Source organism: Quercus suber, unplaced genomic scaffold (assembly GCF_002906115.3).
Source record: "Quercus suber isolate HL8 unplaced genomic scaffold, Cork oak 2.0 scaffold_529, whole genome shotgun sequence".
Taxonomy (NCBI): Eukaryota; Viridiplantae; Streptophyta; class Magnoliopsida; order Fagales; family Fagaceae; genus Quercus; species Quercus suber.
The window spans coordinates 410,797-434,689 of record NW_027069978.1 but is presented as its reverse complement, the minus strand read 5'-3'; the positions used below and the strand labels follow the sequence as shown (position 1 = coordinate 434,689).

The window sequence follows — 23,893 nt, the reverse complement described above, 5'->3', positions numbered from 1 at the left end:
CTTGGCAGCACGGAAAGCATTGGAGCTTACAATTGAACTTGGCTTCGACAACATCACTCTTGAAGGAGACTCTGAAGTTTTGATCAAATCTTTAGCGAAGGGTGGCAATTCTCTGGCTCACTATGGTCATTTACTTGCAGACATTCGTATGCTCATGGCTCGGTTTTCATCGCTTAGTTTATCTCATGTTAGGAGACATTGTAATAGTTTGGCACATGCCTTAGCTCGACGAGCATCCTCTACCCCTGATTTGTCAATCTGAATGAAAGAAATACCACCAGAACTTAACTCTGTATACATGGCTGATTTGAGTGGCCTAAGCTAATAATATTTTACTGCCTTGATTCTCAGACGTTAGACAATGTTAATCCCAAAAGAAAAAATAGTAGGTTAATCCCACATTGAAAAATGAGTGTGAATTATAGAGGTTTAAAGTCTGTGCTGTGTATTCAAGAGTTAGATCTTTTTGAATATACACCACTATTAATTTCTTTAAAATCTTCTGTCCTCTCCCCTTATGTGTGTGTTAAAATACTTAGTATTCTCAAAAGAAGTCCGACAATGAAAAAAAAAAAAAAGTAGACATCTTTGTTTTTGCTAGAAATGGACGTATTACATTTTAACTTATCAAGGAATTGGATATTACTTATCTTATTCCGAAGTAAAATAGGATCAAGCTTAGAGTTGTGAGGAGTGAAAAATCCCAAAGAGCAAATTGGGTTGGAACAAATTTCTTTGATTTCCCATTGGGTCAAATTTGTTTCACCTCTTCTTAGTGCCTTGAGATGGGCTAGAGTAATTATTAGGTACTCTACAAAATTCGGTGACATGGTACTCTTTCCTTGCACAATCATGATAAGATTCACCATGAATAGAAGAGAAAGGAGCATAACATCTCGTTATACTCCAAAAATATCTAATAATGTAAAATATATATTTAAATTGACATTGAGCGTCTCCACAAGGATAAATAACAGAGGTTAAATCCCCAATGTCATCACAAAGTTCCCAGATCACCAATTCAAGGGCGAACTTTGTATTAAGTAATTTACGCCCAAAATATGGCATGCTTAGGATTTAGACCCAATTCTACCAAAGGAAAAGGGATTTTAACTTTGAAGTTTGAAACAAAAGTCAGAAAGCTCTAGCAAGGATTAATTTTCAGGTCATGCATGGGCTAGCCAGATACAATTGCGAGCAATTCTATTAAGGGAACCTCTAGTTTTGCAAAAATAGACTAGCCATTCCAAGGAGCATTTGCAACCATTGGTCTAACTATTTTTTTATATTATTACTCTACCCCTAGTTTTCGGGTTAGGTTGAAATATCAAAGTTTTCCTATTAAAACAATGACAAAACTTAGGTACAATCATGGGGAGAGGGGAGAAAGTTTTTAAAAAAAAAACTTATAGTGGGTTAATCTCAAAAAACCTTCTCCCCTCTCCCCGTGTGTGTGTGTTAAAAAATATTTAGTATTCTCAAAAGAAAAAACAATAAGTTAAACTCACATTGGAAAATGAATATGAGTTAAAGAGGTTGAAAGTCTATGATGTGTATCCAAGAGTTTGGTCATTTTAGATATACAACACTGTAAGTTTCTTTAAAAAACCTTCTCCCATCTCCCCGTGTGTGTGTGTGTGTTAAAAAATATTTAGTATTCTCAACCCAAAAAACAAAAAAAAAAAAAAAAAACTTAGGTACAATTCCTTAAATGTCTTACATTATTCTTCAATTAAATTCAAATACAAGTACTTTAGATTTATTTCTTCTCAAGAAAGAGAATAATTTATGTGCCAATGCTTAAAACTTAAAAGTACATCATAAGATAACGATTGAAATTCTTGTAGACCCTTCAAATGCCCCAAACCAAATAAGTCCAAAGCCGACTGGTGTCATTGAGATTGGAAGATAAATGATTCTAGTTTAGATATATGACTAACCAAGCTGTCCAGGTTTTGGAGTGAAGAACCACCTTGTTGCAAGCAAAATTTTGCCTTCTCCTTCAATTTTGAAATTCTGTCTCTAAGTTCCTCGCCTTCTTTCTCCACCATTACTCTTTTAATGTACCTCTCTATCTCCAATCTGTCCAGTCCATTCTCTAGCTGCAGACCAACCTTCCAAATTTGGCTAACATACTTGGCATTTACCTTTTGGTCAGTGAAAAAAGGCATACAAATCATAGGGACCCCCTCACATATACTCTCCAATGTTGAATTCCAACCATTGTGAGTCCAAAATGCACCTACAGCTGGGTGGGCCAGCACTTCCAGCTGAGGAGCCCATTTTATAATATGAGCCCTTCCATTCAACGTCTCAAGGAACCCACTTGGCAATGGTTCGAGCCATTCCGAGCCACGAACTAATCCAGGTCGAACCACCCACAAGAAGGGCTGATTGCTATGGGCTAGCCCCCAAGCAATCTCCAAAAATTGGGATTCACTTAAGGCCGCTAAGCTCCCAAAGCTTGCATAGATTACGGATTTAGGAGCTTGTTTGTCTAGCCAGGAAATGGAACTTTGGTCTTGGGTTAATAAGCTACTTGAAGAAGAGGTTAGATTGTATTTGTGAAATGGGCCTATTGGGAAGATTGGAATGGGAAATTCTTGGCGTAATGTGTCAAGTTCAGATTGCTCAAGCTCTTCAAAGGAGTTCCAAATGATTCCCGAAGAGGCCTTGCTTTCATTGACCACGCCAACTACAATTTCATAATATGAATCAGGGTCCACCGTGTTGATCGCTGGGAGGTCCTTTACTTTGAGAGGTGGAAGCTCTGCCACTAGCTCTTCTAATTGAGAATCTGATAACAAAAAAGTGGCATATATTAACCAAGAAAAAGTTTGGGACCACATAATTTTTCACAACTTCTTATCATAACTGTGATGTGACAGTGTAATTGGTAAAAAAAAAATTATGGGTCCATATATAAGTAATAATTAACCACTCACAATCTGTCACGTCAAAATTATGGCAAAAAAGTTGTAAAATAATTTGTGATCTTAGAACTACTCATTAACCATCCATAATTGGGAACTTTTTATAGAAAATTGAAAAAATTTATCAAAATAGTTTACTAATGCATGCCTTAGTCCATATGTTAGGAAAACCCTATATATATATATATATATATTGGTATACAATGTCACCCCAAACCAAAAATCCTCACCACACATCTGTCGCTGCCATAAAAATTGGTTGCCTCACTGTTCCAATGATGAAAGATATGCTTCGAGTCAGCATTGAGGCTATCTACTTTTAGGTTAAAATATACTTTTTATTCCTAAAATATATTCCAGTTTCTATTTTAGTCCTTAAAATTTTAAGGATTCTATATTTATCCTAAAATTTTAAAAATGTTTTAGTTTTCATCCCTCCATCATCCATTTCTATTAAGCTTAGGGACAAAAATTAAAAATTAGTTTATGTTAAGGAATGCGGACATTTGTTAATTGACAATTTTGAAAAAGTTTTGGTACCACTTTATAAAATATATATATATAAATCTATTAATAAAATCAATTACTTATTTCTTTTCCCATAAAAAGTTTATAAAAATATTTCCTAAATCAATGCTCTTAAGGTTTTTATTAACTTTCCCTTAAAAATTTAATGATATTAAAGATAAAAATAAAACATGGATGATATTCCAGGGACAAAAATAGAACCACAATGATATTATTTTTGTCCCTTAAATATATTTCTTTTCTTTTTTTAGAATCCCCTAAAATATATTTCAAGTTTTTTTTTTTCCCTTCTTCTTTAGAATGTGTTCTATTAGACAAATCAACAAAAAGTTTAATAAAAGTGGACAAAATGATAAAATTGGGGACATTTTAAGTTTTCGTAGACAAAGATATAATTTTTTAAATTCTAGAAACAAGAATAAGATCATCCATCATATTTCAAGGTAATATATTTCAACGATAAAAATAATATTTTGTTTCCCCTATCTATCTTATTTTTATTAGTACTAACAATATAAACACTCTCTCTCAAAGAATTGACTGTTCACAAAATGCATGTCAAAACAGTATTTTTAAATGGTGATTTAGATGAAGAAATTTACATGGACCAACCAGAGGGTTTTGAGGTTCAAGAACAAGAAAATAAAGTGTGTAAACTTAGAAAATCATCATATGGTTTGAAACAAACTCCTAAACAATGACATGAAAATTTTGATAACACTTTAATTTCTAATGGAGTTGTTTTGAACAAATCTGATAGATGTGTGTATAGTAAATGTTATGGTGATAATGGTATTATTATATGCCTATATGTGGATAATATGTTAATTTTGGGTACTGATATAAATGTTGTGAAAAATACGGAAGATCTTTTATCTTCAAACTTAAATATGAAGGACTTTGGAGTTGCAAATGCAATTTTGGGAATAAAAATCATAAAAATAGAGAAGGGATTATACTTTCCTAATCACAGTATGTTGAGAAATTACTTAAAAAATTCAATCATTTTGATTGTGACCTTATGAAAACTCCACATACATATAAAGAAAAATAGAGGCTCTCCTATTGCACAATCTAAGTATGCTAAAATTATTGGTAGTATGAGGTTTCAAATGAATTGTACACGCCCTAATATTGCATATGTTGTTAGTAGACTTAGTAGATATACACATAATTCTACCTATGAACATTGGAATGCACTAACTCGTCTCTTGAGACATATGAAAGGCACCTTGAATTTGGGCCTTACATATACAGGTCATCCAACAGTATTAGAAGGCTATTGTGATGCAAATTGGGTATCAAATAACAATGAGACCAACCCCACTAGTGGTTATGTTTTCACCCTAGGTGGAGGAGCTATATCTTGGAAGTCTTCTAAACAAACCTGTAATGCTAAATCAACTATGGAGCCTAAGTTTGTTGCTTTAGAAAAGGCAGGTACTGAAGCTGAGTGGCTTAGAAATCTACTTGCTGATATACCAAAATGGGATAAGCCATTACCATCAATATCATTGTGATTCCCAAGCTACAATTGCAAGTGCAAAAAATAAAATTTATAATGGGAAGAAGAGGCATATACGCCTAAGGCACAATATAGTGCAGCAACTCATAAGTAATGGTGTAATTTCCATGGAGTTTGCACAGTCAAAAAATAATCTTGCGAATCTTCTGACCAAAGTGCTAACTAAACAATTTGTCTATGATACATCAAAGGGGATGGGACTTAAGCCCATTGAGTGAATCACCCATGATGACAACCCAACCTATATCAACAAAAGGTTCAATGGGCATCATGGAGATATTCAAAATAACATTATCAGTTAGAATAAGATCTCACTGTCCCTACTATGGTGTAGATAGTGCTTACTACCAAACTAGCGAGGTTGAGTTTTATGACTCTTAATGAATTCATAGCCTTTATAGGTGGTGTGTGGTAGCACACACTTGATGAATTCTACTATGTGAGTTTGGAGGTGGGGCCGCCTCCTATGAGAGTGAGGGCAAACTTTCTAGAGCACTCATGAAAATCAAGGTAGGGCGCATGGCCAAAATGTGCTAAATCGAGAACTCATCTAAGAATTCACAAGCAAAGACGTTCATATTCTTGTGGCTCATGAAACTAGTTCAAGATCTTGTATCACCAAGATTTTGTGAACTCTAGACTATGAATACCAAGTGTTGATTCAAGTCCACAAGACATCAACACTAATTCATCTTGTGATTGCCCAATTTTTGAAAAATAAAAACTAAATTTTAAAACATGTGGGGGATTATTGGGAATGTTCAAAGCTTTAGCCCATAGTCTTTTGTTAGAAAGCCCAAGCCCATGCTCTAGAATTTTCCTTGGCTAGCATGGGAATTTTTGTCAGCAAACAAAAACCGCAATCATCTCATATTTCCTTAGCAACTATTCAGCCGCACCTTCCCTTCATTGGCAGAAAATACATAGTAGCTTGCGGCACTAATGGGAAAGGAAATTCCTTTGTTTTTATCTTTCCCTTTTCACTCTAATCATCCTTGGCTACTTCCTTTTAAGAACCCTAAGACTATCAAATTCTATATATATGAGATTAGTTGCAAACGATCAAAAACATATTACTTTTACATTATTCCCTCTCTATCATATACTAAATATATTCAATTTGGGCATATCAGATGAGTTCGAAATTCTGTTTGTGAGTGCACACTAAAGGAGTTGCCATTGTATCCTGAAGAGCGACCACCTAACCCATATGCACTCTAGTGGGGATAAAATCGTTTCTTAAGGACAGCCAATTTAGTTTCGTGCCTCGGCGATAAGTTTTTACTTATTTCTTAATTTTATATGTTTTTACACTTTACTATTTTGTTTTATAAGTTAATATAAGCATATCCTTGTTTTACTGATATATTATTGAAATTGCTTTGTAAATTTGTTAATTAATTTGAGCAATCTTCTAGACTATATTTCCAAGAGTTCAAACTAGTATTGGATTGGATCGAAATAGACCTCATTCTTATTTTTTTCACATCTATATCCTACACATAAATGAGAAGGAACAACATACCTTGTATGGGGAGGTAACCCCTTTCCCTTAGTAGTGGAAATGCAGCAAAATCAACAAAAGAGGGAAGACCACCAGTCCTCAAAACAACCCTTGGGAGCTTAAGATTCTCAGCAACAGCTTGAGTGAAGTAAAAGAGAGAATCTGAGATTAAACAAGAAATAGGTTCCTCTGAGACATCAGACAAAAGCTTATCCATGCAGTCCCAGAAAGGATCTGTACATTTGATGTTGAAGAGTTTAACAAGAGCTACAAGATCTGATGAAGAGGCTTTAGATTCCAATAAGCCTTATGGGATGGAGTGAAATGTAAAGTTGGGATAATGTGAAGGGTTGAGAGAGTTGAAGTTTGTGTGTATTATGGTGATGGAGAAGCCTTTGGAGTGAAGAATGGTTGCAAGTAGTAGCATGGGGTTTATATGGCCTTGGAATGGCAATGGAAAGAGTACCAATCTGCAGCCCTTCCTTTTCTCCATTTGGGTGTCTATTTTGTTCTCCATATTAGGGGTGTGCAAACCATCACCAGAGCTAACAACACCGACTGACACTGACCCTCCAGCACCGCCATTGGCACCGACCGATGGAGCCGATGCCAGCGATCGGAACGCGAACGGAGCTCCGATGCCGATGCGGTGAGGACATCGAAGACGCAAAGCAAATCACCGATTTCAACCGAACCGAACTGCTACAAACGCAGAAATATTTTCAGTTCAGAGATCAGGGGAACGGCGTCGTTTAGGTGTGAATCTTTTAAATTTTTTTACTAAAACGTCGTCGTATTTGGGTTATTATAATAATAATAAATAAATAAAAACACAAAACGCACCGTTTTATGTAGGTTTTCAGACATAAACCTCAATAACCTCACTATAAATTCAACCTATTCACCTGGGGACCCTTAACTCTCTCTCTCGCTCTCGCCCCAGTCGCCTCGCCTCTAGCCTCTCGTTCGCTGTCTTGCCGGCTTGAGTCGCGCCTCACAGCAACAGCAGCTCCCCGCGACAAACCACGGTAAGCCATCAATTCAGCCCCTTTCTTTTGGTTTTAATGGAAACGGAGTGAGAGATATTGTGTTTGACTGTTTGTAGTTGTGCGTGTAAGTGTGACCGTGAGTTGTTGATTGTTGTTCAATGTTCAATAGGGAAGTGAGTTAGAGACTTGGAGTTAAAGTTAGAGCTTAGAGATGGAGTTAGTTGTTGACTTAGAGTTTGAGTTAGAGTTAAATAAATTAATAACTAAAAACTGAGTTAGAGTCGTGCCGTGCGTGTGAGTGTGTTGAGTCTGTGGACTCAGTTAGTTTATTTATTTAGTTATACTTATTTATGCGTGTGAGTGTGAGTTGTGCGTGTGACGGTGTGAGTGTGAGTTGTTTGCAGTTGTTTCTTGAACAGGTTGATATATTGATATTGGGTTTGAAAGTCTAATTTTTTTATTATTAAAAAAATAGTTTTTTTTTAATATTTTAAACCGACCAAACTGACTAAATCGCACTGCCAAAAATCACACCACTATAGGTCGAAAAACCGACCTTAGGTGGTGTGCATTGGTTCCAAAAAACCGACTTCTATCGGTTTGGTAATAAATTTGAAAAAAAACTGCCATTACTGAACCATGTACACCCCTACTCCATATGATTGTGCTTCTATGTTGTTGTTGAAGACTTACTTCTATAGTTCTATTTATCAAAAAAGACTTCCTTCAACGCCAAGCGGACACGAAATTTAATTAGATTCTATAAGAGCATTCTATCAGCATCGGAACTTGTACATATTTGTCCGTGTTGGAGTTTGGACATGTGATTTAAGAAAAGAATATGTCAAAGGAATCGTCACTTGAGACAAAAATTTTATACTTCGAGTTCATTAAAAAAAAATATATATATATATACACACATATTTTATAGTTCAAGTTTTGCAAAATTGGTCCAGCTATTCCAAGGTGAACTTGCCACCATTGATCTAACTATTTTAGTTCATTACTCTGCCCAAAATCTGTACTGCTAGTTTTTTGGTTGGTTGAAGCATCAAAGTTTTCCTATTAAAATAATAACAAAACTTAGGTACAATTTTTTAAATGATTTATATTAAATTCTTTAATTAAATTTAAATACATAAGGACTTTGAATTTATTTATTCTCAAAGAGAGAATACTTTTTGTGCCAATGCTCAAAACTTAAAAGTACATTATAATATAACAAGTGAAACTCTTGTAGACCCTTCAAATGCCCCAAACCGAATAAGTCCAAAGCCAACTGGTGTCACGGAGATTGAAAGATAAATGATTCTAGACTTCTAGTTTAGATATACGACTAACCAAGTTGTCCAGGGGTAGAGAGGGAAAATTCCCAACCTATTACAATCTAACACATCATACTACCAAGTCTCCAAAGAACATCCAATTACAAAGCGCCACGTATAGTTACTAGGTTTTACTATCATTGTTCAAAAACCAACAAAAATTTCTCAAGTGTCGTTAAAATAAAGACAAAAAAAACATGCAAAAAACCAATCATGCATCGGCACGTATAAGCAATGACATAAATAGCCTAACGCGTGTAAGCAATGACATAAGTAGCCTAGCGTGTGTAAGCAATGACACATGTCACACATTAACACGTGTAAGTAATGACATCCGGCGCGTGTAAGCGATGACATAAGCGATCCAATCAATCGCTAACATGTGCCACCTTGAAAATCAAGATATTTCGGCCAATCAAACAATGCCATGTATTTTTGGAAAAAAAAAAGTCTTAACAATCCTCCAATCAGACTCCACCACGTGTCGCTCACCTACCTCCAAACTTATATAAATAGAAGTCTTCCTAAGGCATTTTTACATACACCAAGACATCTTGGAAGGCATCTTGGAACACACCAAGACATCTAGAAAAGAAAGTATTATTTGAGTCCAGTTAACAAGTGTCCTTAAAATATTTGTTAATGAACTATTTTAAGAAAATTTTAATACCACTATCACCGAAAAAGAAAAAATTATCAACAAATTAGTTTTTTTTTTTTTTTTTTTATCCCTGTAAAACTTTCATAAAATGTTCACTAACAAATCATCCAGTAACAACTAACAAATAAGCAACCAAAAGCGATTCCTCTAAGACAGTGTTATAAATCACACGAACATGTTCAGACTAGCATTGTATTGGATCCATCTAGACTTCATTCCTAGTTTTTCTCTCCTATATCCTACATACATATAAATGAGAAGGAACACATACCTTGTATGGGGAGGTAACCCCTTTCCCTTAGCAGGGGAAATGCAGCAAAAACAACAAAAGAGGAAAGACCACCAGTCCTCAAAACAACCCTTGGGATCTTAAGACTGTCAGCAACAGCTTGAGTGAAGTAAAAGAGAGAATCTGAGATTAAACAAGAAATAGGTTCCTCTGAGGCATCAGACTAAGACAGTGTTATAAATCACACGAACATGTTCAGACTAGCATTGTATTGGATCCATCTAGACTTCATTCCTAGTTTTTCTCTCCTATATCCTACATACATATAAATGAGAAGGAACACATACCTTGTATGGGGAGGTAACCCCTTTCCCTTAGCAGGGGAAATGCAGCAAAAACAACAAAAGAGGAAAGACCACCAGTCCTCAAAACAACCCTTGGGATCTTAAGACTGTCAGCAACAGCTTGAGTGAAGTAAAAGAGAGAATCTGAGATTAAACAAGAAATAGGTTCCTCCGAGGCATCAGACAAGAGCTTATCCATGCAGTCCCGGAAAGGATCTGTACATTTGATGTTGAGGAGTTTAGCAAGAGCTACAAGATCTGATGAAGAGGCTTCAGATTCCAATAAGCCATCTGGGATGGAGTGGAATGTAAAGTTGGGATAGTGTGAAGTGTTGAGAGAGTTGAAGTTTGTGTGTATTATGGTGATTGAGAAGCCTTTGGAGTGAAGAATGGCTGCAAGTAGTAGCATGGGGTTTATATGGCCTTGGAATGGCAATGGAAATAGTACCAATCTGCGGCCCTTCCTTTGCTCCATTTGGGTGTTTATTTGGTTCTCCATATGACTGTTGCTTCTATGCTGTTGTTGAAGACTTGCTTCTATTTATCGAAAAAGACTGCCTTCAATACCTAATGCAACCGTAAGAGATTCTATCAGCATCGGAACTTGTACAAAATACCAAAATTGAGAACTGAAATGATAAAGTTAGAGACACCCTCAAAAATAATTTTTTGTAGACCAATCAAATAAGAATATTCCAGGTTTCTCACCCAAAAAAAAAAAAAAAATCGGAACTCCAATAGGCCGGAGCCACAAATTGGGCACCTTCTTAAGACTAATGAGATTACGTGTACAAACTTCTAATTAGGTTACTTGTTCCAATTGGATTCTAATTCTTAACTGGTGGACCCAATGGAATTTTCAACATTATTGATCAACACTAGTGCCCTTGCCTCTTCTTTAGAATCAAAACAGCAAACTCACTTCTTCTTCTTCTTCTTCTTCTTCTTTTATGCGAAGCAAACTCACTTATGAGGTTTTTTTTAGAAAAGAAGTTTAGTGTTAGGGTAAGTTAACGAATCTAAGGTTTAAATATAGACTATAATTAAATTATGCTAATGTTCTTGATTGATCAGAGTGTTAGCCTGTACCCTCTCTTCTCGATTGTGTTGATTTCAATAATAAAACTTTACTCCTATTATACATTTTAAAATTCAATAGAAAGTTAACATAAGAAACTAGACAATGAAATAAAAAATGAAGAAGACATACTGCTTTTTCTTTGTTTTTGCTAGAAATGGACATAATACGTTTTAATTTATTAAGGAATTGGGTATTTATCTTATTAAGAGGTTAAATAGGATCAAGCTTAGAGTTGAGTAATTAAATTATGCTAATGTTCTTGATTGATCAGAGTGTTAGCCTGTACCCTCTCTTCTCGATTGTGTTGATTTCAATAATAAAACTTTACTCCTATTATACATTTTAAAATTCAATAGAAAGTTAACATAAGAAACTAGACAATGAAATAAAAAATGAAGAAGACATACTGCTTTTTCTTTGTTTTTGCTAGAAATGGACATAATACGTTTTAATTTATTAAGGAATTGGGTATTTATCTTATTAAGAGGTTAAATAGGATCAAGCTTAGAGTTGAGAAGAGTGAAAAAGCCCAATGTGCAAATTGGGTTGGAACAAATTTCTAAGATTTCCCATTGGGTCAAATTTGCTTCACCTCTCCTTCCTAGTACCTTGAGATCCATTTTATTTCAGTTGTCTGCTTGTGCATGTCTGTCTGTAACTGGGCTTTTAGTATTATAAATAGTCCAGCCATTCCAAGGCACACTTTCGAGTTTAGACCATTGGGCCTAACTATTTTACCTCATTACTTTGCCCAAAATATGGTATGCTAGTTTTCAGGTTGGGTTGAACTGTTGAAGCATCAAAGTTTTCCTAAAATATTGACAAAATTTTTTTTTTTTTTAGGAACAAAATATTGACAAAACATAGGTATACTTTTTATATCAAATCCTTCAATTATATTCAAACATATAAAAAAATAAATATTGTTTGTGCCGCATTGGTCAATGACTCAAAAGCAGCTATACAAAGTGCTATACAGTGTCATGTGGCTGAAATTTTTTTTTTTTATAGCAAAATTTCAATCTTCATAGTATTAGTATCTCGCATGCTAAAACTCCAAATATGCTAAAATTTAGTATCAAATCCCATAAATCTTGCGATATCCGCACTTCCAATTTTAAAAAATTTTACCATTGAGCTACAGTATCACCTACTTTTATGATGGTACTGTAACAAGATGATATTTTTTAAAAATAATTTTTTATTTGGGTATTGAGTTATATTATTTTACTATGTAAATATATTATTATAATGTGTTGTACGGTAAAATAAAAATTGAAATATTAGGTATATTATAAAATGGTATAGATAATAAATAAAGTAGTTTTTAAAGTGGAAAAATTGGATATTTTTTAGATTCCGGATGAGTATAATTTACGCTCTTCTTGAATGTATCATACGATTCTTACTATTATAGTATCATGTATATTCCAAAGAAAGAAGCAAGTAAACCGGACAGAATTTTGCTGTCCTTTTTCCTAGTAAAACTCTGTAAAAGTCAATTGAAATTGCACCAAATCAAACTGTAAATGCATCACCAACAAGAGCTTTCTTCCAAAGGCTGACAATACAGTGAAATTACATAGTTGACAACCAAACCTAACATGTCAAAGCCCATTGACCCAGCTCATGAGCTACATTATTGCTTCCCTATATCCATTATTAACATCATTATTCACAATAGACAAGGCCACCAACATGATTACTAGAAGCACGCTACTCATAGTGGTTTGCATTATATATAGACAGCATCAACATGAATGAATGTGTCGACCTTTTTCGTTGGTTTATCCCTTTGCATCGAAGTTAAATAATCTAACACAAAAAAGGTATTAGAATTTAAAATTGTGACACTCATTTTTTGTTCACGACAACATCAAATCTAAGAGTAATTCTATGCTTTTATGCAACCAAATCAAACAAAGTATAGCCCCCCAAAATTCGATTTGTTCGTACAGTTGACCTCAAAGGCCCAAAAAAACAGCTTAACTCTCAATCCATCAAACACTATCCTAAATCCTAATCATGCAATTATAAATAAAAGCAAATGGGAGAGAATGAGAGTTTTCAACATGCTATCATAACAAAAGCATGTAGCATTACAAACGAGTGAAAAAGAACATTTTCACATAGTCATATATTATTATTTTTTTAAAAAAAATAGAAGATAAAAATTCTACTTTAGTTTAAATCTAAGTATATATATATATATATTCTATACAGTGTCATGTGGCTGAAATTTTTTTTTTTTTATAGCAAAATTTCAATCTTCATAGTATCAGTATCTGGCATGCTAAAACTTCAAATATGCTAAAATTTAGTATCAAATCCCATAAATCTTGCCATATCCGCACTTCCAATTTTAAAAAATTTTACCATTGAGCTATAGTATCACCTACTTTTATGATGGTACTGTAACAAGATAACATTTTTTTAAAATAATTTTTTATTTGGGTATTGGGTTATATTATTTTACTATGTAGATATATTATTATAATATATTGTAATGTAAAATAAAAATTAAAATATTAGGTATATTATAAAATGGTATAGATAATAAATAAAGTAGTTTTTGAAATGGAAAAATTGGATATTTTTTAGATTCCGGATGAGTATAATTTACGCTCTTCTTGAATGTATCATACGATTCATACTATCGTAGTATCATGTATATTCCAAAGAAAGAAGCAAGTAAACCGGACAGAATTTTGCTGTCCTTTTTCCTAGTAAAACTCTGTAAAAGTCAATTGAAATTGCACCAAATCAAACTGTACATGCATCACCAACAAGAGCTTTCTTCCAAAGGCTGACAATACAGTAAAATTACATAGTTGACAACCAAACCTAACATGTCAAAGCCCATTGACCCAGCTCATGAGCTACATTATTGCTTCCCTATATCCATTATTAACATCATTATTCACCATAGACAAGGCCACCAACATGATTACTAGAAGCACGCTACTCATAGTGGGTTGCATTATATATAGACAGCATCAACATGAATGAATGTGTCGACCTTTTTCGTTGGTTTATCCCTTTGCATCGAAGTTAAATAATCTAACACAAAAAAGGTATTAGAATTTAAAATTGTGACACTCATTTTTCGTTCACGACAACATCAAATCTAAGAGTAATTCTATGCTTTTATGCAACCAAATCAAACAAAGTATAGCCCCCCAAAATTCGATTTGTTCGTACAGTTAACCTCAAAGGCCCAAAAAAACAGCTTAACTCTCAATCCATCAAACACTATCCTAAATCCTAATCATGCAATTATAAATAAAAGCAAATGGGAGAGAATGAGAGTTTTCAACATGTTATCATAATAAAAGCATGTAGCATTACAAACGAGTAAAAAAGAACATTCTCACATAGTCATATATTATCATTTTTTTTTTAAATAGAAGATAAAAATTCTACTCTAATTTAAATTTAAGTATATGTGTGTGTGTACGAAACTCTCCCTTGAAAACTTGAACTGATCTTGGACTCTCAATTCACATAAACTTAATACTTATAAAATAACCATCATTGCCAATGGTGCACAGCAATATCAAGTCTTTTTGTTTTAATAATTACAACATGCTGCTAATTTGTATATCAAATTTTTTCTTCTAAACTCTCAAACACTTCATACATAAAAATATATCAATTCAGTTACAAATCCCTCCGCCGGTAGAAGTATCATAACAAGAACGAAGAAAACTAAATCTAAGAAACTAAAATTAGTGCAACAAAAAACGCAAAGTGCAATTCTATTTGCTGATTGGAAATCACTCAGATATCGTGATTGACGGCTGGAAATGGGCCTGAAATCAAGAAAGTCCCCAACCAAACGAATAGAATCTTTTCCTCTCCACGTGGTGACAACTCCTATGCCACGTAGATTTGTTAAGGCTTGCTTGCAATTCAATTTTCTGCAAAAAAAATAATAAATAAATAAACAATTTTTAACGAGCTGTAGTTGGCATTGCACCAAGTGGATTCTTAATTCAAAGGCAAAAAGATTTTAAAACATGGAAGCTACTATCCTCTGTCAACATTTACTTATTACTTAAAATGCAATCCCTAGAATATGAAATGAAAAATATCCACAACCCCTCAACCTGATTTCAGATTCAGAATAAAGAGGACACTAATAAATTAAGAATGGGAACAGCATATTGTGATAGAATTCAATTTAAATTGTCAATGAGTATATAATTGTTATCTAAAATTGGGTTTAGTTCTATTTTTGTAATTGATATTTAAAATTTTGTAGTTTAAATTTCAGAAATTTGTATACACACCAAATTCGTCACATGTATCCCTATTTGGTTTTACCAAATTTGCTTAATAAATTAGATATATTAGTTGCTTATCAGTATAGATAGAATATGTTTTTTCTCACCTTCATACTGTAATCTTAACTAATTTGACTAACTAGTTTTAATAAAGTTGCAACATTCATCTCAAAGACCAAATGTCACATAAATATGAATTAAAATGGCTAAACTAAAAACAAATAAAACTGAAACAAACTTATTTTAATACTTTTTTAAGAAAATAAAAATATAGATAGACACTAGCCGTTTTAGGAAAAATGTTGACTTCCTTGATATTTTTACTTGGATTTGGCTTGTGTCCAGTGGAAGTTTCCACTGGACACGTTGGATGGTGGACACGTGTCCACTCTTGGACACTTATTCGAATCCGAACATGTCCAGCGAAAATTTTCACTAAACACAAGCCATGTCCTTTTTACTTTTAGCTGGACACGTGTCCACACTTGAACACTTATTCAAATCCGAACATGTCTAGTGAAAATTTTCACTGTCCTTTTTACTTTTAGGTGAACAAGCATATTTGAGTAATAAGATCAAAGTTCCACCTTTTTTTCATTTCTTTTATAACTTAAATTCCTTTTCAAAGCAAATTTATCTGGTTTCTAGTCTCAAAAGCCATGCATAACAACTGGACCAGAAGGATCCAATACATCCAGTAGTAAGAAATGAGATTATCAAAAAAATAACATCCAGTAAGAAATGCTGGGGACCTTAAAAAGAAAAAGGACAACAATGATAAAATAATCCATTCAAATAAACAAAAACATCTTGCTTTTATCCCTTGGCCGTGACGCTCTGGTAAGAGTCTCAATTACATCTGCGAGATCAAGAGTTACCGGATTCAAATCGTGCGCTTAGTAAAAATGCTATTTGATAACACAGGTAATCCTAATGTGTCCAAAAATGCCCCATGTCATTAATAGCAAATTTAAGTGGGTCAAGTCAATGATCACACACATAAGACTTTTTTATTGATCGAAAACAAAAACAAAAACATCAATTTCATTTAATATAAATAGTGAAGTTCTAAAGCAGAGGGACTGGGGGTCTGTTCCATTTGTAGTATTTTGCTAGAAAAGACAAACTCAATTTTACGGGATAATGATTAACTTTAAATGGAAAATCAATTCTTTCCAACCACCTCCACCGATTTCATCTGTACTTTCACTGTTTCATATAAAACCTGAATTTAAAATATGATTAATTTAATTAAAAAGTATACCCCAAACAGAAACAGTACCAGTTAATAACTCCACTGTTCCCATCAAACTATTTCTAACTCATGATGGCCTTTGGATCTAGAACAATCAGGTTTGCTATTCTTTCTTTTTTTATTTAAGACCATTTTTTTCTTTTTCTTTTTCTTTTTTTAGTTTTTGTTTAGAAATATATATATATATATATATATATAGACCATTTTTTTCTTTTTCTTTTTCTTTTTTTAGTTTTTGTTTAGAAATATATATATATATATATATATATACTTAATATACCCCACCCCTAACCCAAGACCCCCACAACCCGGAGGTGCCATTAGACCAACATGGTCATTGGCCCTTTTAATTTAAGACTTTGGTGGCATGAATTAGGCTAGTTCCAAATGAGTTTTTTTTTTTTTTAAATTCATTGTTTGATAATAATATTATTTACTTATTTGTCACTAAAGTAATGAATCTCTTATTTTCTTTTTTTTAATGGAAAAAATTTAAGTACAATAACTTAAATTTTTTTTTTTTAATAAATCTACTTTTATTGAAAAGAAAGAAACAGAGGATTACAACAAAACAAAAGACCATTACTGGATCTAATGTCATCTCATTTTACAAGGTACAGTAAGTACCTTACATGCAATATATTGGGGGTTATTTAATTGAAATTCCGACATATGGTTGCATTAATCAATGAAATATAAAGTAAATAAAAAAATTTATTTTTTAATAATAATAATTAAATTCAATGTAACTATGTGTTTACATTTGTTGGTTGAGTCCAAGTCTTCTGTCTCACTTTTCCTACTCCACTCTATACTCCATCAATAAATGTTTGCCACGTGTTCATCTAATTAATTAAATACTACTATTAATTAATAACTGTAATATTAATAAGTCAATAATGATAGTATTTAATTAATTAAGTGAACACGTGGCAATCATTTATTGGTGGAGTATAGAGTGGGGCAGGAAAAGTGGGACAGAAGATTTGTATTCTGGTTGGAGAACCTAGTGCACTATACCCAATGTAATGTACCTAATTCGTATTTTTTTTTATTAAACTTAGAGCATTCACATTAGGTTAGCAAAAATTCTCTTTCCATTATAGAATAAGAAAAGAATGTATTTTTCGTAATTTTCTAACCATTTTTCAATGCACTCACATATGATTCTCTATTCTCTATTTTATTTATATAAAAAAATATTATCTCTCTTACTTTTCAAAATACCTACTTTTCTTTATTTCATTATGAGACAATATATATATATATATATATATGAGTTGGGTTCAAGTTACATCTTGTGTAACTTTAAGTAATGTTACACCACCCAATAACTTATTATTAGATTAATATTTTGAAAATCCAACCATCGTATTACATGTTCTATATGTTCTTAACATGCATGCCAATTTTCATATCAATCTTATACTATTTACCATTTGATCCATAAACTCATCTTTTATACATTATTTTAAACTATAAAAATTTGAATTTTAACAATTGATTGATTACATGGTTATTAATTTTTGATCTCCTTGAGATTTTGCAAGCATGAAGAATATACGAAGATAATGTAATCTATGGTGGATTTATCAATATTCGCATCCAATTAAAAAATATTGAGTAGTGTAACATTACTTAGAGTTACACCATGTGTAACTTGAACCCAACCCTATATATATATATATATATATATTTGCATAAATTACAATGTCTTATATTTTTAGAGAAGTGCTCTAGCTAAATAGCATTTTGGATCGTATAGATAACTCAATGTGGGTGCTTTTATGAGGTTCTTTAGGCATATTTGGCATAAGCAAATGCATATACTCCTGGTCATGTATTTTAGCATCCTATAAAAGTGTCATATCATAATTGTATTTTTCTTTTTCAAATTAAAGTTAAAGATAAGTGAGATACTGATGCAGAAGTCTTACAACACAAAACAAAAAAAAAAACAAAAAAAAAGCCAAAACTATGCTTCACGTGATATAGATGTACATTTTACACATCATTTATATTAGTCAAGAGTAAAAATTTGTTAGGAAATTACCAAAATAACTACAAGACATTCTAAAAAGCTATTCACTTTAAAATTTGTCACATTAATTTTTAGTTATAGGTTGAAAATAAAAAAATTGTTCATATCAAAACGCTGTTGAGTGAAAGGGAGAGATTTGACTGAGTCAAACATTGCACTGCTTCCAGAGCACCAAATCACAACTACCAAAGCTGTCTCCGGTTACTTTTTTTAAGAAAAAAGAAGCGGGAAATGCTACGGGAACTGTTCTAGAAAGGGACCCACTAAAAATACTTGCCTATCTCGGGTCCCACAAAAAATAAGCAAAAACGGTACGTCAAATTTTATCCCGATAAACCCTTCTCTTATCTCCAGCACTTAAAAAAAATAAAAAATAAAAAACTTCAAGCTGAAGATATCTCCACCATGACCCTTAACTTGCGCTTTATCCTTTGAACTTTATTTTATTGCTAAAGCAAAAATTTATAAAGGAAATATCATCCTCCACTAAACCAACATTCACTCACACCCTTTTACTTCATAAAATAGTACATAGGGAAATCTAATCAAAAAGAGTAAAATAATGCTGGACAAATGGGAGCTTAATCATGCAGAGCATACATAGTTCTTGCTTAAGCATTAAGAGTTGGCTAACAGTTTGAAACTTAAGGTTGGACTTGATTACTTTACTTAATTAAGTGTATTATATACTATTTAGCAAAATTTTAAACTAGTCAAAGCTTTGTCACGCATGTTCACAAAGCCTTGTTAGTTAAACAACCGCAAGTGCCCAATTTAAAAAATATCGAAGGCCAAAAAGATCCCCATGTTCTGGTTGTCTTTAAAACACGAAAACAAAACGATCTCTACATGACACGAAGGTAGAAAACAATCACACACACATGCATTAGAGACAAGAACTTGGAGCTTTCTTATTAAAGTTTTACCCGATATGGGATATTACAAGAGGTTTGTAAATTCACCTCATCTACAACCTCATAATTTAATTAATTAAAACCTTCCCTCTCCCCCACAAAATACACTTTTCTCCATTCTCTTTTTACCCATTGAGCCATGGAAGAAATTACCCCCAACTTATTACAAGGAGTTAAAAACTTTTAAACAACACCCATCTCTCTCCTACTCACTACTATCCCCCCTTCCCTTCTGTTCTTACTTTACCTAAAGCTAGAACACCAAAAGCTGCAACCTCCTCAAAAAGCTGGATCTTTTTATTGCAACTACAACTCGCATTCTTGAATTATCCTTGCTTATAAAAACCAACCCAAAATACCATAATCTATCGCAAACCTTCTACTTTAATATACTGCTTTCTGTGTCCAACAAAACAAACTCTAATATAAAGAGACTAATTGCAGCGTTTAGTATGTCCATTCTTGAGGCAGATGTACTTCATGGTTAAGTGCTCCTTCAGTGCGTAAACTTCGCCTTTGCTGTGCCAATAGAGCATTCCTCCGAGCCACAATAGCATCTGAAATACAAATCCCAAATTTAACACAACCAAACACTAACAGATCTGTAAGATTTAGGCCTTGAAAGTAACATAGAAAACTAGCTTACCATGGTCTGAGGTAAAACCAGTATAGAAGCGTGGCTGAACGTGACCATTCATGTCATCGAAGTTCAAATTCAAAGCCTGAACAACCTTGGCTGGGACTAAAACTGTTGGACAACCTGAAACAAGAACAAACAAAAGATATATATATATACAATCAGACCAAAATTAACAGCATTCACACCGCAAGTGTGAAAAAGGCTAAAAATTTAACCAAATCTTAAATACCCAAATGCAAAAATCTAAAACATACTTGTTTTCTTGCGAGAATCTGGAGGGTTGCTATATCTGCGAGGCAAGAAAACCCCTGTACCAGCACATTCCCTTTTGACAGAAGTGTTAGATCCACTAAGCAAAACACCAGCTCTCATACTCGAACCACTGGGATTTGACACTTGATTTTGTTGCTGTGCTTGTAGTGAAGGCCATGCAGACGGAGGCAAACCCAGAGGCCGAGCACCACTTCTTCCACTCTCATACCCATTAGTGCTTCTCACTCTACTCTGAGTCTGTATCTGTGGCTCTCTTTGCTGCTGAGTCGCTAGCCCCACCTTCACTTGTTGTCTCCCCCAAATTGAAGAGCACTGTGGCTTCATTACATGCTGAAACTGCAAAAAACAACAAAAACCCACACGCAAATCAGACACCCGGATTTCAATTTTCACGGAAATTAAACCTTAAACCTTAAACATTAAGCAAACCGAAAACAAATATAAGCTCACCTGAGCTGTTTGGGGAAGATTGTGAGTGAGAGGCTGGTTGGGTACAACCCAAAGTTGCAGGATTTTGGAGCTGCTGAGNCCATCTCTCTCCTACTCACTACTATCCCCCCCTTCCCTTCTGTTCTTACTTTACCTAAAGCTAGAACACCAAAAGCTGCAACCTCCTCAAAAAGCTGGATCTTTTTATTGCAACTACAACTCGCATTCTTGAATTATCCTTGCTTTATAAAACCAACCCAAAATACCATAATCTATCGCAAACCTTCTACTTTAATATACTGCTTTCTGTGTCCAACAAAACAAACTCTAATATAAAGAGACTAATTGCAGCGTTTAGTATGTCCATTCTTGAGGCAGATGTACTTCATGGTTAAGTGCTCCTTCAGTGCGTAAACTTCGCCTTTGCTGTGCCAATAGAGCATTCCTCCGAGCCACAATAGCATCTGAAATACAAATCCCAAATTTAACACAACCAAACACTAACAGATCTGTAAGATTTAGGCCTTGAAAGTAACATAGAAAACTAGCTTACCATGGTCTGAGGTAAAACCAGTATAGAAGCGTGGCTGAACGTGACCATTCATGTCATCGAAGTTCAAATTCAAAGCCTGAACAACCTTGGCTGGGACTAAAACTGTTGGACAACCTGAAACAAGAACAAACAAAAGATATATATATATACAATCAGACCAAAAATTAACAGCATTCACACCGCAAGTGTGAAAAAGGCTAAAAATTTAACCAAATCTTAAATACCCAAATGCAAAAATCTAAAACATACTTGTTTTCTTGCGAGAATCTGGAGGTTGCTATATCTGCGAGGCAAGAAAACCCCTGTACCAGCACATTCCCTTTTGACAGAAGTGTTAGATCCACTAAGCAAAACACCAGCTCTCATACTCGAACCACTGGGATTTGACACTTGATTTTGTTGCTGTGCTTGTAGTGAAGGCCATGCAGACGGAGGCAAACCCAGAGGCCGAGCACCACTTCTTCCACTCTCATACCCATTAGTGCTTCTCACTCTACTCTGAGTCTGTATCTGTGGCTCTCTTTGCTGCTGAGTCGCTAGCCCCACCTTCACTTGTTCGTCCCCCAAATTGAAGAGCACTGTGGCTTCATTACATGCTGAAACTGCAAAAAACAACAAAAACCCACACGCAAATCAGACACCCGGATTTCAATTTTCACGGAAATTAAACCTTAAACCTTAAACATTAAGCAAACGAAAACAAATATAAGCTCACCTGAGCTGTTTGGGGAAGATTGTGAGTGAGAGGCTGGTTGGGTACAACCCAAAGTTGCAGGATTTTGAGCTGCTGAGGTGCTGCTGGGTTATTATGATAAGAGAGTAGGCCTCTGCTTTGGGGTTGTACTTTGAGATTCACCAGATACCTTGAGCCTTGCAACTTGACCAGCCGCTGCGTAGATTAAATCCCAGGTGTCGTTTTGAGCACCGAACGGCGTCGTTGGAGGAGATGGGAACCGAGATGGGCCGTTTGGGCTTCCATTGCTTGAGACACCGCTTCGACCTGACCAGCTCCCGATTCCACTCAGCGTCGACTGAGGCGACCCGGCCATGACCCACTGAGTCAACTCACCAAAAAGAGAAACCCAAATCAGAACTCGTTCTCGAAAACTAAAGAGACTAAAAGAGAAGAAACTAAAGTAAAGGGTTGTTTTGCTTTAGAAGAGAAAGTTACCTCGGGTTTGGTGTGAGAGAAACTACTCGGGACGGTGAGTTTCTGAGTTTCCTGAAGAGAGGACTGAGTCAGGCGGCGAGTTAGCCCGGCGAAGAAGTCTTCCTCGTCGCTGCTCTCTGTTTCGGTGGAACCCGCAACGGACTCAACCGGGGAGCTGAGAGCTGAGCTGGAGCCATACGAGTCGAACTCGTAGGGGAACTCAGTTGGGAAGGTGAGACTCGGTTCAAACCCAGTAGTAGTAGTATTGAACCCATTTTTGTTGAGGTTTTCCTTGTCCATGAGTGCTTCCTCCTCAGTGAGAAACTTAGAGGGAAGCCAGAGCTCAGAGTCTCCTAGACACTTAGCCATGCAAAGCCCAAAAGAGCTGTAGAAAGAAAGAAGAGAGAGAGAGAGAGAGAGAGAGAGAAACCCAGAAGGGAGCTGCGGTTTAAAATGAAATGGGTATGAAGAAGTGTTGCTGGTTGGGGAAGATTTAATAATGACCCAGATGAGTTTGCTGAGTCTGCAGGCTGAGGGTCCCAACAAAACTACAAAAGATAGAAAAAGTAAAAAAGAATAGAAAGAGGGAACTATAGTCTATTATCTATAGTTTGTGAGAGAGAGAGAGAGAGAATGGGTTGGGAGTAGAGAATGTTGAAGACAAACTTGCTTTTATTAAGGTTTCAGGGTCTCATTGAGACAAGTTCAAAAAAATATATATGAAAATGAGAGAGAGAGTTAGAGAGAGAGAGAGAGAGAGAGTGTAGGATGTGAAAACAACTGGAAGAATGGCCCAGTGGTTGGAGACATTTGTCCTTGTGTGCAATCAATCTGCCACTTGTCAAAATTTTGCACAAATACAAAAATTACTTAATTATTGTTTGTATTATTATACAGTAAACTTATGATTGGGATTGGAAAGTTAATACTTAATTACTTAATTTTTTTTTTTTTTGGTAAACACTTATTGCTTAATTTACCTACTTGTTTTTACTACCACAGATTCTAAGACCTTCTTTTAAGTTAAGGTGATTGGTTTTTTGAATTTATGTTACAGCTAACTGGAATTTATTTATTGCTTTTTTAAAAGTTTAAACTTTCAACCCTCACCTTGTCAGTTTGTCTACTTCAAGGAAATTTTTGTTTAATTTCATTTCATTTGCATAATAATACTTCTGTGTTTTTAATTTGTATTTGCAATTGTTTTTAGCATTCAGACACAGTGGACACTGG

General features: G+C 34.4%; 2 protein-coding genes across 2 annotated transcripts; both read right to left on the bottom strand.

The window, feature by feature from the left end:
* Positions 1-1,682: 1,682 nt before the first annotated feature.
* Positions 1,683-10,684, bottom strand: LOC111984081 (UDP-glycosyltransferase 76B1). The gene is made up of 2 exons (XM_024015705.2): positions 10,042-10,684; positions 1,683-2,797 (listed from the first exon to the last, which is right to left on the bottom strand). Exons 1-2 carry the CDS (start codon positions 10,535-10,537, stop codon positions 1,893-1,895), a joined length of 1,401 nt encoding a protein of 466 aa, XP_023871473.2. The 5' UTR covers positions 10,538-10,684; the 3' UTR covers positions 1,683-1,892.
* Positions 10,685-19,587: 8,903 nt separating this feature from the next.
* LOC111984082 (uncharacterized) lies at positions 19,588-23,312 on the bottom strand. The gene is made up of 10 exons (XM_065763878.1): positions 22,682-23,312; positions 22,336-22,565; positions 22,226-22,230; positions 21,819-22,112; positions 21,511-21,624; positions 21,342-21,421; positions 20,979-21,068; positions 20,510-20,864; positions 20,262-20,375; positions 19,588-20,172 (listed from the first exon to the last, which is right to left on the bottom strand). Exons 1-10 carry the CDS (start codon positions 23,027-23,029, stop codon positions 20,063-20,065), a joined length of 1,740 nt encoding a protein of 579 aa, XP_065619950.1. The 5' UTR covers positions 23,030-23,312; the 3' UTR covers positions 19,588-20,062.
* Positions 23,313-23,893: the final 581 nt, after the last annotated feature.

Bases quoted from the DNA above. Each gene is read 5' to 3' on its own strand.
- LOC111984081 (XM_024015705.2), bottom strand. From the start codon at position 10,537: ATGGAGAACCAAATAAACACCCAAATGGAGCAAAGGAAGGGCCGCAGA. The intron at 2,798-10,041 runs GTATGTGTTCCT...TTTTGTTATCAG, and splicing joins GGGTTACCTCCCCATACAAG to ATTCTCAATTAGAAGAGCTA.